Raw genomic sequence first — 14,474 nt, forward strand, 5'->3', positions numbered from 1 at the left:
GGATAATACCGATTAGTTGCAGTCATCTCTAAAGCAGGGACGTTGGGGACACTAAGGCAAAGAAGGGCACCCAAGGCCTTATAAAGGATGCAGCAAGCAGGAACTGTCAGTCCCACAGAAGACCTGCCTGCAGTCTCACTGTCTAGCCATCGTATGACTTGGCTTCAGTGAGATGTTCTCATGTCTGCATGCAAGGGAATTAACTAGAGAGCTTAACGGCACAGAGAAGGGTGAAATTGCCAGGATGTGCTACTGGAATTGTCTCACTTCTAAGTTAACCTGAAGATTAACAACAACAACAAAATTGTTTGGCCAGTGAAGAACAAATAAAATAAACCCCCAAGTGACTGTGTAGGAATGGAGAGAGGCAATGTCATGCTCTGCTTGGAGCTTGGATTCCACACAGAGACAGCGTGTGAGGAGCACTCAGTGACAGTGCAGGCTCTGCAGAAGGCAGCAGATGCGGAGCTAATGTGTGTGTGTGGGTGGAGGGTGTTTATGAGCGCAATAAATAAATGTATGAATCCCTATAAAAGTTCCCGTATAAAAGTGAGTTAGAGCTGCCCAAGGGCCGTGGCCTCAGAATAAAAAATGCATCTTTTAGCATGGCATGAAGCAGCAGCTGTACCGTAACTTCCTGGCAGCATCACTGAGAAGCCGCCTGTCTGCCTGCTCCCAAACACTTGGGTGAAGTCTTGACCCCACTAAACACAGAAGGAGCTTTAGTACTCAGGATTTTACTCTGGGAGGGGCTTATTTGAGCCTTGAAGCCTAGGAAGCAGAGCTGGACCTAACGTTTTGCCAAATTTCAGTTCTTCTTTAAAGCAATCTGACAGTGGCTGGAGATACTGGTGTCACTCACTGACAGTTCCCAGCATGACAGAATAGAGCTGGATCAAAATGAATAGTAAATTTCCCCCAGAAATCATTGTCATTCACTCCTCTCCCCCAAAATAAACAAGAAAAACAAAGCAAAACAAAAACAAACAAAAAAAAAAACCACATTGTTTTATGGTTGAGCAGCAATTTTTGTCAAGAAAAAAAAGAACCCTAAAAGAACCCTATAAATTTTGTATGTCTATACATAAAACTGCTTTTTTGTCAGTAAACCTAAATGAAAGTTTTGTAAAAATACCTCCCCCCAGGAAAAGAAAAAGCATTACTACCAGTTTCAACACCTGTCCCCCCACCAAAGGCGAGGAGGGGAGGGATTACTGCCCCCTCCTTTGCATCATTTACCATCACCGTAAATCACCCTGGAAACAGGAGACTTGCAGACTCCCAGCCCGTGAATTCCCAACTGCTCTAACACATCCTCCAGGGTCTTCCCTCATTCTGCTGCTCTCTGGGGAGGACGTGAACACTGGAGCCCCTGCGTCCCAGCACAGTGTGTGACTTAAGCCTTAGTCCCAGCCCATGAGTCACAAAGACAAGGGGCACATCAATCTTTGGTCACCCATTTCCACTCTGCACATACGTCAGGCCAGGTCATACCACCCAGCGAGAGCTGCAACTCTTCTGAGTTTCAACGCGCAGACTTTCTCTAGCTATTAAGACATTATCGTGTTTCACAGGGATGCCAGTCAGAGCTAAACAAAATGCTCCCCTCTCCTACCAGCACGGAGCTGCTGGGAACAGCAACCTTGTTCCATGACAAACAGCATCTTGCGATTCGCTGCAGGGCTAATTGCATTGCATTGCTGATACTGTGCTCAAGGAAGACGTCAGCGCCTTGGCTTTGCCCACAGGCAACAAGGACGTTATTGATTTATTCAGGACTTACAACTAGTTGTCACAGGTTGCATTCTCTTTGGTAATAAAGCCTTACAGACGAGGCTTAAATTTCCACTGCAGCCCTAATTGAAACATAGCTAATTATCAGCTTTTGCAGCCCATTCCCTTGTTTCTGTGGTAATTTTCAGTAAATCCAACAGTCAAACTCCCCTCCCTTAGACAAAAAAACAGGGCAGGGAGGGGAGAAAAAAGGAAAAAAAAAAAAGACCTCTACTATGCAAGCAAGTCCAATGGGAAATTACCCATTCCTCTCTTTGAGCCTGAGGTAGCTACCAGCCAAGATCCCCATCCCACAAGGACTCAATGACTTCAAAGGATGCTTGTAGAATCAGACTTCAAATTAAGGCCAACTTTCAAGACAGAAGAGAATTCCAAGTGGCTGAAACATTCAGCTCAGACCACAAACAATTTATCTTGAATCAGTCTTCTGAGTGTCACCATTCCCTCTGAGCACCAGCAAATTCAAATACACCACGCAATTTAGGTGCGATCAACAATTAGAGTAATCTAATTCCCAACTGCCAGTTGCTTGACTGTACAACAACAAACGAACTGCAGTCCAGACACGTGGATTAACAGTTAGTCACAGCTAACTGCCTACAAACGAGCACTCATCAGAGCAGGCAGTCCAGTTGTTAGCTGAACGACAGCAAGACCCCCACGATACCGAGGACATCCTTTCACAGAGACTGCACTACAGCCTTCAGCTGTAGAAGCAAGAATCACCACCTTGTAAAGTGGGGACAAAAATCCTTCAGAACTTTAGGATTGCCAGGTCAACATCAGCATCAGAGTAAGTTCGCTTACAGTAGGTGACATTTACACACACACACAACAGCACAAAAGTTTATGACATCCAGAGAGCGGCGCAGCTTAAAAGCAAGTCAACCCTAGAAAAATCCTTCAGTTTATAGCTGCTTCACATTTCAGCCTGGCAGATGGAAAGAACACCACAAAGCAAACATGTCAGTTAAAGCAGCTAAAAGCATAATTTACAAGCTAGAATCCACAACCCAAATTCTCAGCAGCTATAACTCAGAGCTCTATAGAGCTGTGTGGATCTCAGCCAGCTATGGATCTGACCAATGGCATTTGTCGGGTACAACCACAGCCTTTGGTACAGAAGCAGATACTTTGCTAATTCTGTGGAAGTTAAAAGCTGCAGGTCCTCCCCTGGATCAAATAGATGCTATCATGCAGAAGTCAGTTCAGCAGCTGGGGAACCATTTCACAGAACACGGTGCTGGTTTTACAGGTCGTAGTTTGCCTGCCTCAAAGAGTAGGCGATCCTTTAATCCCCAGAGCAGGGATAGTGCAGCTGGCAGCAGTCAGAGCACCTGCTGCAGCGCCTCGGCTCAGCCCCTGTGCTACAAGGGATGGTCAGCCTGGGCCCGCTTCTCCTCCTGGCTGCTCTGATGAGAAACTGAGAGAAAGGCCCAAAGCATTAATGACAATAACGAGTTGCACACCAGCACCCTGGGAATCAGGAACATGGAGCTCCTAAATTGTATGGTAAAAGCACGGAAAATCTAGTACAGAGGAAATTAAGTGCGGGCTACACTGTTTGCTCATAAGACAGAGACAATACATCAGTTGTTCACATACCTGATCAAATAGGGCTTTCCAGTGCTGAGAGGCAATGCATAAGGGAAGAAAAAAAGAAAAAGAAGGTATGAGAGCAACGACATTAACACACAGCAAACTGTAGAAGTATATTCTAACAGAGAAATAACCAAATGATCTAGTGCCATTTCCAACAGCCTTCTTCATCCCAGAATCACCTATCCTTCCGGGGGAGGAGGCAGGGAGAATCTACCAACCACAGGGAGTACAGTTTTCATTTACAAATCCAAATTAAGACAAACTCGGAACATTCATGTGTTAATTCTGTTTTCTTCTGCTTTGACTACTTGTGAGCAAGTAAGGAATAAAAGGCTTTTTATCCACAGGGATCAAGACAGCTTGGATATTGAGGGGAGGGAGGAGTTAGCAATGTTTTTTCAGATCACTTTCTAAGATCCTGTGGCCCAACCGTGACCCACAGACTGCCCTCTCTGGTTGTCAGAGCCTTGCCTGCTCCTAACTCTGGCAGGGACTTGCTGCAAGCCTTTGATAACCCATCAGTTCTCTGAGCCTCACATGTCCACAGCTGGAAAACGGATAATTCCTCTTGCACAAGTTGTAAAGAGGGATGCCTGGGACTATATTTACCCCTACAATTTTTGTTCCAGATCTGCCTGAAAAGCTGTGCACAGAAAGGTCCTCTTCAGTGCAGACAGCCACGTGAACACTCCACCAGTCCTTGTCACTTGGGAACAGAAAAAACAAGCTGATGACTGGCTCTGGTTTATGCTCTGTACAAAGACCAATGTCAAACCACACAGCCCCACAGAACTGAGGCAATTCCTAATGAAGTGCTTACTTCTCTCTCCTAGCTCTTGGATTTGGGGTCAGCTGAGAAGAGATAAACTTCCATGGGGCAACAGTGATCCAGGTAACCACTGCTTAGATTCCCCCTGAAAAAACCTGCACATTCCCAGTTCTCTTGTCTGAAGCGTGTTGTTGAGCACAACACTTTGTTTCTGCCTCATATATCTTCCTAGAAAAACAAAATGAGAAAAATAATAACAAACATGAGCCTCATAAAAACAAGTCTCCTCACTATGCTATATGCAAAGCAGAGCTCTGGTGAGAGCCTTACCCAGTCCTCCCAAGAATATTTCCTTTCACATGGTAGGCAAATCTAAAGCAGAACTGACTGGAGAGACAGTGGGGTATCAGGCCATTGAATTTAATCAGTTCAGCTGCTGGCTCCCCTCCTCCCCATGTCCCCATCCATTTATAAACTCCCATTTATCATCATAAATCAGCCCAGCGCTTTAAGCAGAACATTTTGGGACTGCCTCAGTGCTGGCTTTGTGGAACGCTGCTCCAAGAGCTGTAATGACATCACAGCTGAGCTGTTACACGCTGTCAGGGCTGTGACAGCCAAACATCCACAGTGTAATATTTTTGTGGTTAACAACATATAAAGAACTGACCTTGTGACAGTTCTTGCTGGCCAAACCAAAGAGCTTACATCAAGCTCTCAAATGTAATAATAGAAAATCAACTCCCAGTAAGGTCTCGGGGGGCACAGAGCAGTTTGAATTTTCAGAGATGATGCTCTGTAGCTTGCAGCCTGCTTGTTTCAGCAGGAAATCCTTGGCTGTGGAGAAGGAGGGCATTTATACCACTTCCTGCTCTTCTGACTTGCAGATGATACATGATACCTCAAGCTTCTGTCATATCATCCATCTATTGCCAGGTCTCAGCAGCTTCTCATAAGCAAATGCAACTGTGGGCTCTGGCTCTGTTTTCTCGACTGCAGAAAACAAGGCACAAGAGTCAAATAATAATGCAGATCCCAAGGTAAGTAATAGTAGGACACCACAAGCTGGACCAGACCCAGGCTGTCCTACCTCAAGGTCAAGCAGTGCATCAGCAGCAGAACTAGGATGAGAATCTGGATTTCACCAAGGAAAGCTCACAGCCTGTCTACTGTCTCAGGAGCCCAATCCTGCCAGGCACTCAGCTTCTCCTGGGCCCCTGGCAGGATCAAATTGCTAATGGCTGCATTCTTGTAGAGGCTGGAGGAACTCCAAGGGGCCCATGTGTATCACAACAGGAAATCTTACTTGTAGACCATCCAGACAAGCACAAAATTTGTCAGGGAATAAAAGGTCACAGTCTGAAATAAGCAAGCACAGGGATTTGGAAACCTGGACTCCTGGAAAACCATCCTTTCCCAATGAAAACTACACGTACCCCTGCTCAGGCATGCTCCAGTGCAGACTGCCCAGCAGTGTTACAGCAGAGTACAAACTGCATCACATGTTCCCTGCTGAACGTGCAGCGCTCAGGATTACAGCCTGGGGAAAGCAGCTCTACCAAGCAAGTGCACTTCCTGTGCTTGCCCTCTGGGAGGAAAATTCAGCAACCGAATTCTAGGGGATTCAGAAGGAAGGACCAGAGGAGCAGGAGCAGGTGCTGCCCTTAAGCAGCCCCCTGCAGGTTCCTTTAGCAGCATCATAAAAGTAGAGGCCAAAGAGGATGTGCCATTGTGGTAGGCTTAGTTTACCAGCACCCCTTTCGTGCCTGTGCAAGGTCTGGGAGACAGCTCACTTCAGCAAGACATTCAGTATCACTGCTTCATCCCTCCACAGGCAGGAACAGAGCCTGCGCTTACCTCTGCAGACTGAGCAGAGGCTTTGCACAGCCCTCATCCCAGCAGAGTTTGCTGGGAAGGAGAGCTGCAAGCAGTCCAGGGCTGCACCAGGAATGCAGATCTGTTCACATTCACTCCCTCCCAGACAGGTGCACAGCGAGTTCCTGCCTCCAGCACCGGCAGATGCAGAACTACCACCTCAGCTCTGCAGGCTTTGCTGCTCAGCCTGGCAGGAGCTGATTCAAAGCACGCAGGACCACTCGGTGTCCTTCTAGGCTGGGTGAGCAGAGGAGAGACAGCACCAAGTTAACCCATCCCCGGGTGAAATCACAGCTCAGAGGGTGGAGAGAGGCTATCAGCCCTGCCAAACTTGCGTGGAAAAAAAAAAAAAAAAAAAAAAAAAACACGAAAAAAAAACTTCCTCCTCTGTTTGTAGATCGTGGGCTGGAAGAGGGAACAGGTTCTTAAGAACGGGGGTGTTCCACATCTGTCACCCTCCGAGTAGCTGGGACTCTGGAGAAGCTCGCTGTCCCCAGGAAGCCCCTCAAGCCCAGACATCAGCCCCTCTCCTGCCTCTAGAGCCGCCTCTGCCCGCAGCCCGGTCCCTCTGCCCCCAGCCCTGCCCTGCCCAGCCAGCCGCAGCTCGCTGGCAGCCGGGTGCGGGCGGCCAAGGAGCCCGGCGGGGCAGTACCGGGGGGCTCCGGGCTGGGGCGAACAGGGGGAGAAGGGGACTAAGCCCCAGGACGGGGCCGGCCCGGCGGCTGCCGGAGCCCCCCCTCGCCTGCCGGCGCTGGGAGCGGCGAGAGGGCGGCGGGGACGGAGCCGGCGCCTGGAGGGTCACCGGCCCCGTTCCTCCCCCCGGCCCGGGCTTTCTTTATAAATAGCGTGAGCCGATTAAGCCGGCCCGGAGGAAAGGGGCGAAGGCAGCGAGCAAAGGAAACTTACATCCTCTGCGGCCATAGGTAGGACATCCTCGGAGTCGAGCACCTCGATTTCTTCCGCTTCTGAGCTGGCAGCCACGGCAGGGGAAGAGCTGACGTGAGGCTCCGGCAGCCTGTCTCCCATGCTTGGAAACGGTCCCCCTGCAGCCCCCGCCCCCCCACCCGCCCCCCTTACTCCCCAGATCCTTGAAGAAATTAAACCTAGCTGCCGCTTGGCAAACTTTCAAGCGCAGCCGAGCCTGCTGCCTTCATGACTCCCGCAGGCGGGAGGGGAGGAAATCCTCCATCCAGGGAACATCCAATTAGCGGGGGCAGCGCAGGCGGGCAGCATCCCGGCGACGGGCTCCGGCCGGGGCAGGTGACCCCTCCCCGGGGCGGCTCGGCCACCTCTCGCCTCCCCTCGCCTCCTCCCGCCCCGGGCACGGCCCCCGGGGGCACGGCCAGCCCCCCCCGGAGCGGCCCCGGGGGCTGGCAGCGGCCGAGGCCGGCTCCGCAGGGAGGCAGAGCTCGGGGGGAGCCCCCGGGAGCAGCCCCGCTCCTCTAGGGGGGCAGCCCCCCTTTTGGGCGGCTCTGTCCCCCCCTCTCCGAACACCCCTTCGGGTTCCCGGTGCCCTGGGTCGGGCTGAGCGAGCGCAGGCAGGTGGCGGGTTTGGGAGCCAACTTCTCCATCCCGGCGAGTCGCAGTGCGGGGTCGCTGTGAGGTTTTAAGCCTTCCCCATCGTTATTCGTCGCTGCGCGTGGAGATGGGTATCTTAACCATCTGGAGCCGGGATTAGGAACTTGGGGAACGCCTCGGTTGAGGGCAGAAATCCAGCAGTTTTAGCTCCTTCCAATCAAGCGCGGAAATAGCCGGCTGGCAAGGGGGAAGGGCCGGCAGAGCCAGGCTGCTCCGCCCGGTGCCAGCGCCCTGCTCCGCTCTGCTCGGCGGCTGCCACAGCTGAGGGCAGCCCCGGGCAGAGGGGGCCGGCACCCCAGGCCAAGTTTTAGTGACACGAGAGCTCTCGCACCGGTGCAGAAACACCTTAGCCACAAGGACAGAGCAGAGCCGAGCAAGAATTCCCTCCTTTCCCGACAAATTTGTCTTAAAACAGAAAAGAAAAGAAAAGGAAAAACCCCAGGAAAAGCTGTGGAATGGGAAGGGGACCTTCCAGCCAGCAGCAGCAGAGGGTTCAGCAGAGATCCTCTCTCCCATCCACAGCCGTCACAAGGTCCTTACTCCATACTCCTTATCACTTTTGATCTGGATCAAATTTGTCCCACACAGTGATGGGAAATCTGTGCTCCTAGCTATGAGCTAAAGCAGCAGGACAACGTGGTGGTGAGTAGCAAAGCATTCCTAACAGTAAAGACCCAGACAGGCTGTTGCCAGTGGGCCCTAGCTTCTTCAACACTAAAATATTCTTCTGCAGAGAAAGGAGAACAGTGCCCAGATCTCTGCAGGTGTCGCCGTGACCTACGCCTGCTGACAGCCACGCAGAGCAGCAGACATCCAGAGCACAGCAACCCATGGGCCGGCACTAATTTAAGGTCAGGACCAAGGGCTACAGTATCTCACAGAGCTGAGCAAAGTCAAGTAAAAGGAATGATCTCCTCTGTCACCTAATCTGATCCCTTGGCAAAACCAGCAGGAAAAATCAAACCTGCAAGTGATCTGTATTTTGGGAAGAAATTAAGAGTTAAGATGATAATCTTATCCTGTATTACTGCCCAACTACTATCCAACTGCCCCATCCTGAACAACTGTTATGTGCAAGGAGTGCTAAGGTAAAAAACTCCCCTCCATTTATGTTTCTAAGCCCAGCAGATCACAGCCTTAGCCAAGAGATTTTTTTTTTTTTTTCCCAAGAAATGTCCCTTTCAGTACTTTGAAGATTTTAGCTAAACATTTAAAGTGAGTGCAAGAAGTAAACCCAAGACCCTTGGACCTGAAAAGCAGAATTTTTCCACCTCTGGATTCAGATGGGAAAATGACAACAAAATAAAAACTGTTCAGAAGCCTCCAATGAATCTGATGAACAGAGGGCTTCTCCCACCTCCGTAATGGTTAGACTTAATGATCTTAGAGGTCTTTTCCAATCTAAATGATTCTATGATTACCAAATTGTTTTCCTAAGTTAAATAGAGCAGACCTTCTTCAGGTTTAGAGGTGATTCTTTCTGCACGGCATCCACTTCTTGCCTAGAGCCTGCCCAGCCTGCTCTTCCAAAATGAAAGAGCAGGCTATCAAATGCAGAACTTCTGAAAAGCAGTAACCCACCTTATTCATACAACACCACCCCTGCCAAAATATTGCAGGCCATGTACAGCTATTATAAAAACAATCTCTTTTTGATTAAAAACCTAAACCTCATCAAAACTTAAAACAGATGGATAAGCAAAAATATACTATGCCAACAAAAAGAAACAGCAATCATTAAAGATGTCTTTAGGGAGGAGGAAGGCAAGTTTTAGAAGTAAAGAGAGAATAAATGAGCTGAATTTCAGGGGTAACAGGTTCCACACAGTTGGGGACTGCCATTCCAAGAACTCTGGATTGCCTCTGATTGCAGATGCTAGCAGGAAAATGCTAACAATGAAGTCTAACATAAATGCAATAAACATCAGGGAGAGCTGCAAAAAAAAACTTACCTTAATATCAAATCCCCATTAAACTGGAAAACTGCTGCAAAATTATAAGTTCATTTTTCTCCTCTAAGGAATGTTTTCACTAGTGGCAACGAAGGGTTTTTTTAGGGAAATATCTCTGTACATTGCACATATGAGCTAGTGCTGTGCTATAATTGTCACAGAAAGGAAATTAACAGTATTCTAATGAGGAGTTTTGTTACAGACAAATTATCATCTTCCAAGTCTGCGAGAGCCTCTTAATTTAGACTGTCACTTCTCCCCACTGCATACCCTAGTGATTCTACCTTGGAAAAACAGTAATTGCTAGAGACACTAGGGAGCTGTGGGCCACCACAGAACAGAGGCAGACAGAACACACAAGGGCTACAGAAGAAACTTAGAGAAGAAGCTTGAGATAACAACCCCTGATCTGTTTTCACATTCAGTTATGTAGGCAATCTTTTATATTCCTAATACTGCAAACAAAATGTAGACATAGGTCCTTCCTGCATGGGAAGTGGCTAAAAAGGTCAGCTCATGAATATGCAATTTAAAAGCTCTCAAAGGGACCCAGCCAACATCTGTTAGCCAAGCCTTCTGAAGCAAATCAGAACAGTTTGTTCATAGGTCCTTTTTCCACCCAAAAAGTCCCAAAGGACTTTTAAAAACTGCACAGTTCTCACAGTTGAAACCAAATGGAGAAATCTACATAGCTTGATTACTGCATTGGAGCTTAGACAGGGACCCAGACCTGACAGGCTACTTCTGAAGCAAAATGCAGTGTTTTCGACAAGATGTCAAAAGCACTGCACCCTAGCACGGAGTTAGATAGTGCACACAATTAGAACTGGACCAAGCCAGTCAGATTAACCCTTTTAGACCTGTAAAAATGGTGTAAGACCTTTTAAGATCTTTAAGAACCACAGACTATAGGAGTTGGGGTTACTGTGCCCAAAAGTTAACAAAGGGCTCTTTCAGTATCAGTGATGATGATATGAGCCTCATCTTCTAGAATTAATACAAATCAGACAATATAGGCTGCCTTTCAGCTCCTCCCTAATTCAAGAATGCTTTCTCTCCTGAAGACAAGAAACTGTGGGGAAAAATAAGGTCCAGTCTCATATCTGACTTCCATCCTATCTTGAAGGATTATCTACCTGGCCCTCCCCATTCCCCTTGTTATACTTAGAGATCTTTCAACTCTAGCACTGAAAAATTCCCAGTGCAGACTCTAGTCTTTCTACCTGCTGCTCTGTTCTGCCCCAGTAGCTGTTATTGGTTGCAGCTGGTTCTAACTGTCTCTTTCATTATAGCTGAGGAAATAATTAAATCCACCATTAACCCTTTCTGGACAGTTGTTTTAAGAGGAAACTCTTCTATCAAGTCAGCCTACATGTTTAAAATGCGTCTTCGCTCCTTTTCAACTGTCACCTGATGGGAACACAGCACACATTGATGAATGCATCCCAAATCTAAAGAATTATTTGAAATGGAGACCAATTAGTAATTCAAGGTTAATTTCCAACTTAAAATCAAGTCATGCTTACAATTAATCCTGAACTGACAGTCTTTCAGACAGGAGGTCAAAGCTGAGGGGTGAAGGATGTTTCTCCAAGGATGATTAAACAAGATCTTTGTCTTCCCAGTGACTTTGTAGCAAGGCCAGGCAATTCACACATCAGATTGAACATGAAGAGGAGATGGGAGTCCAGTTTGTAGGAAAAAAAATAATTAAATAAAAAATTGTTAGAAAACAGTGACAGGATCAGAGGAAAGAAAACAAATCACTGTGCAGAGATTGTGAGTGAATAGAGAATTAAATGGGCTGTTGCTCTTTCTCCCCACCAACCAGCAGTCAAAAGCAAAAGTTAAACTATTAAGACTTTCTTCTTTATGTACTCAATGAGTAGAATACTTTCCTCTCACATCAGTGACTACGACTATAATCCTCATGGGATCCTGGAGGTCTTGGCAAGTGAACTTCATAATTCTTACCTCCGTGGCATAATTACACAAGTTTTCACAGAGAACACGAGCCACCCACACAAACAGAGCCACAATAGATTTAGATGGGCTCTCTTCCCAGCAACTTCCTCTCCCTAAACCAATGGAGAAGGCCAGGTTTTGTAACAGAACACAGCAAACTCTGGTCTTCACCTGCATGCTGACCCTTGTACCTTTCTTCCTCAGTGACAGAATTGCCCATCTTTTTTTTTTTTTTTTTTTTTTAACATAGCTAACAAAAGAAGCTTTTCATGTAAAGTACCTATATTGTGCCTACCCCCACTACGGCATTTCACTTCCAGTTACTAATGAGATCTGTTCATTAACAGACTAGACCAGATTTCAGTTTGAAGTCCTCTCACTGTTCACTGGCTCCATGTTCCTTCCATAATTGTCCTACAAGTTAACAGCTTTCCCTTTAATGCTTTTTAAGGTATTAACTTGTTCAAGATGACATGAAAATACAGTTCCAAAGCACTTTTCTTCCTCTAGAAAGTAAGGGTTTTCTGAACAGGAGAAATTTATAGCAGCACAGGGGAATGGATTTTACTAAATACTTTTCAATATTATCATGTATTCTGCTATCAAGACCCTTATAAGGACGTTAGGAAATGGTTAAGATATTGCTATCCCAAACACGCATCTGTTCATTGTAGGCAAAAAATAAAAGGTCTTGAACAATTAGAGCTAAAAATGAACATAATTGCCTGAGTTCCTGAGCTTAAATAATATACATGGAAAATGGAATAAAATCCTTATAATTTGTGAAATATTCATGACAATTATTACTAAGGCTTTGAATGCAATTTCAAAAGTACATAAAGGCATCTGAAACTGAATCAGTTTTATGCTTCTGTGAGGCAAGAATCCTACATGGCACTCTCAAAAGCAGGATTTGGTCTACTAAGTTACTCAGGTGTCCTTAAAAATTGTCAAGCCACTCTACAGACTACTGGCAGTATTCAGTTTTAAACAAATTGCCCTAAAAAGTCAAGTGAACCCCATTCACTTAATGAGTGCTCACCAGATCATGGTTTATCAATTTCACTTTCAGGCACTTAAGTCAAAAGAGAATACCTCGGACTCACCAGTAGTGTGATGCTAGCATTTGATGGTCTGAGCATCATTTACTGACTTAATCCAGGAGGGAAGAGAGACGAGAAGTTCGTGCACATCAATAAGAAATGAGATACACTTCACTTCTGCTGCAACAGCAGAGACCTTGTGAGCTTCAGGAAATGGCTGCAAGTGGAGGTGTAAGGGGAATTCGCTGCCTGTGAGCAGAAACGCATTAGCGTTACTGAACACACGGGAGGCTCCAGAATCTGGAAATCAAAGAATCTGGTGGGGAGCTGCAGGGTGTGTTGTATTTCACACTCTGTCTTTCACATCAAAGTACATCATGCTCACCACACACATCCAGCATGGCTGGAACAGAAGGCATCAGCTAGCTAGGATGCAGCCACTGCCTTCTACACAGACGAAGGTAGGTCCAGCGTGTGCTGCCTCCTCTTGTGCTTTCTAATAGGCCAGAAGATCCAGAGATCCTCACAAGGTTCTCTAACCCTGACTCTGATTTGGGAACCACGAGACATCTCTCAGCCTTGCAATTTCATGTCCTTGTTTTTCTATTCTCCTACTAGTGGCAAATAAAGCGCACCAGACAGGTGAAAATACACAAAAGGCAAGAAAGTACAGGTCTGGGTCTTAGATACCAAGCACAACCCCTTTTCTCCTACTTTTGTATCCAGCTCTTAATTTTCATGTTCAAGCAACACTGCCTGTGCTACTGCTAAGAGAGCAATCAAGGTCCTCTGAAAAGAGAAACTCCCAAATTGCCTTTCAGTCTGAAGAACATCTTGTTATTAAGACTCTTCCTTTTCTCAGCTTCCCCCACCTGCTCCTGTAGCTTAATTTGGATTCAAATTCATTCCCATTCCTGCCTTAGAGTACTACCATTAATTGATATAATGAAGGCACGGAGATGGGATAAAACTCCAGTGCGTGACAGGAAGAAGTAAGGGAGGAGAAAACACTTAACTTACTGCCTTGTACTGCTAGGCCAGTGACCAGCGTGGTCTGCATGGCTGTTGAGGAAGAGAGATGCTTCATTGATGCTTTACAACACCTCACCCCATCTGCAGCAATTTCAGATTGAGCAGAATGGATGATAAATCAGATCAACAGCGGGAACCCTGATAAATATTGCAAAGTTGCCAGCTGTTCCACAAACACAGTATTTCCCCCTCACTAAGAGAAGGTTGGAGAAGCAGCTTACCATTTGTCCTAGCACAGGCTTGCAAGATCGTAGTTTTCCCTGTGAATTTGGTTAACGCCTCAGAAATGTTGGTCAGGCCACGGGGCCTGGTCAGAGCAGTCAGTTCTCAGAGCTTTGTGTGGCCGAACCACTGAGACAAGTGCCCACAATTGCCCAGATGTGCCAAAACAGGGAGATTTACTTAAAAACATGGGATTTTAAAAATTACTTCAGGGGAGTATGTTAAAATTATACAGAGGTGATGTTTCTGAGCTTCAGTTCTGGACTTTTGGTCTCCCTCAGCCCCGCGGCACAATGCGCCTCACGGCTGCCCGCGGCTCCCGCCTTTTTCTCCTCAGGGGCCGCCGCGACGTGAGGCGGCTCAGGGACACCCCCGGCCGCCTGCAGCGGACCCGTCCCGCCGCTCTCCGGAGCTCGCCGAGCTGAGGGAACCGGCCCGGGGCAGGAGGGAGCCGTCCGGGGGCAGCAGCGGCGTCGCTGCCGGCCCCTAGCACCCGCCTGGCTCCCGTCAGGTCGGAGCTAGGCAGGAGCCGCGCTCCCCCTGGCGGCCGCGGCCAGCCCCGGTCCTCCCGGCTGTTGTATTGCCATGGAAATACGCACCCTGCGGGGCTTGCTGGGCCTTAAATACAAAGGATACGACAAG

General features: G+C 47.5%; 1 protein-coding gene across 5 annotated transcripts in view; it reads right to left on the bottom strand.

Annotated features, from left to right (window-relative positions):
* Positions 1-7,927, bottom strand: part of RHBDL3 (rhomboid like 3) — a 64,978-nt gene extending 57,051 nt beyond the window's left edge. Inside the window, exons 1-2 of one of the 5 annotated variants that reach the window (XM_068655071.1) lie at positions 6,947-7,873; positions 3,400-3,423 (exon numbers count right to left, since the gene is read on the bottom strand). In XM_068655071.1, coding sequence (XP_068511172.1) covers positions 3,400-3,423; positions 6,947-7,066 — 144 coding nt within the window. In that variant the 5' untranslated portion in view covers positions 7,067-7,873. Of the gene's footprint in view, positions 1-3,399; positions 3,424-6,946 lie in introns of all 5 variants that reach the window. The other 4 variants (XM_068655075.1, XM_068655070.1, XM_068655076.1 and 1 more) reach the window with 4 other exon arrangements.
* Positions 7,928-14,474: the final 6,547 nt, after the last annotated feature.

This window comes from Anas acuta, chromosome 18 (genome assembly GCF_963932015.1).
Source record: "Anas acuta chromosome 18, bAnaAcu1.1, whole genome shotgun sequence".
Classification (NCBI taxonomy): Eukaryota; Metazoa; Chordata; class Aves; order Anseriformes; family Anatidae; genus Anas; species Anas acuta.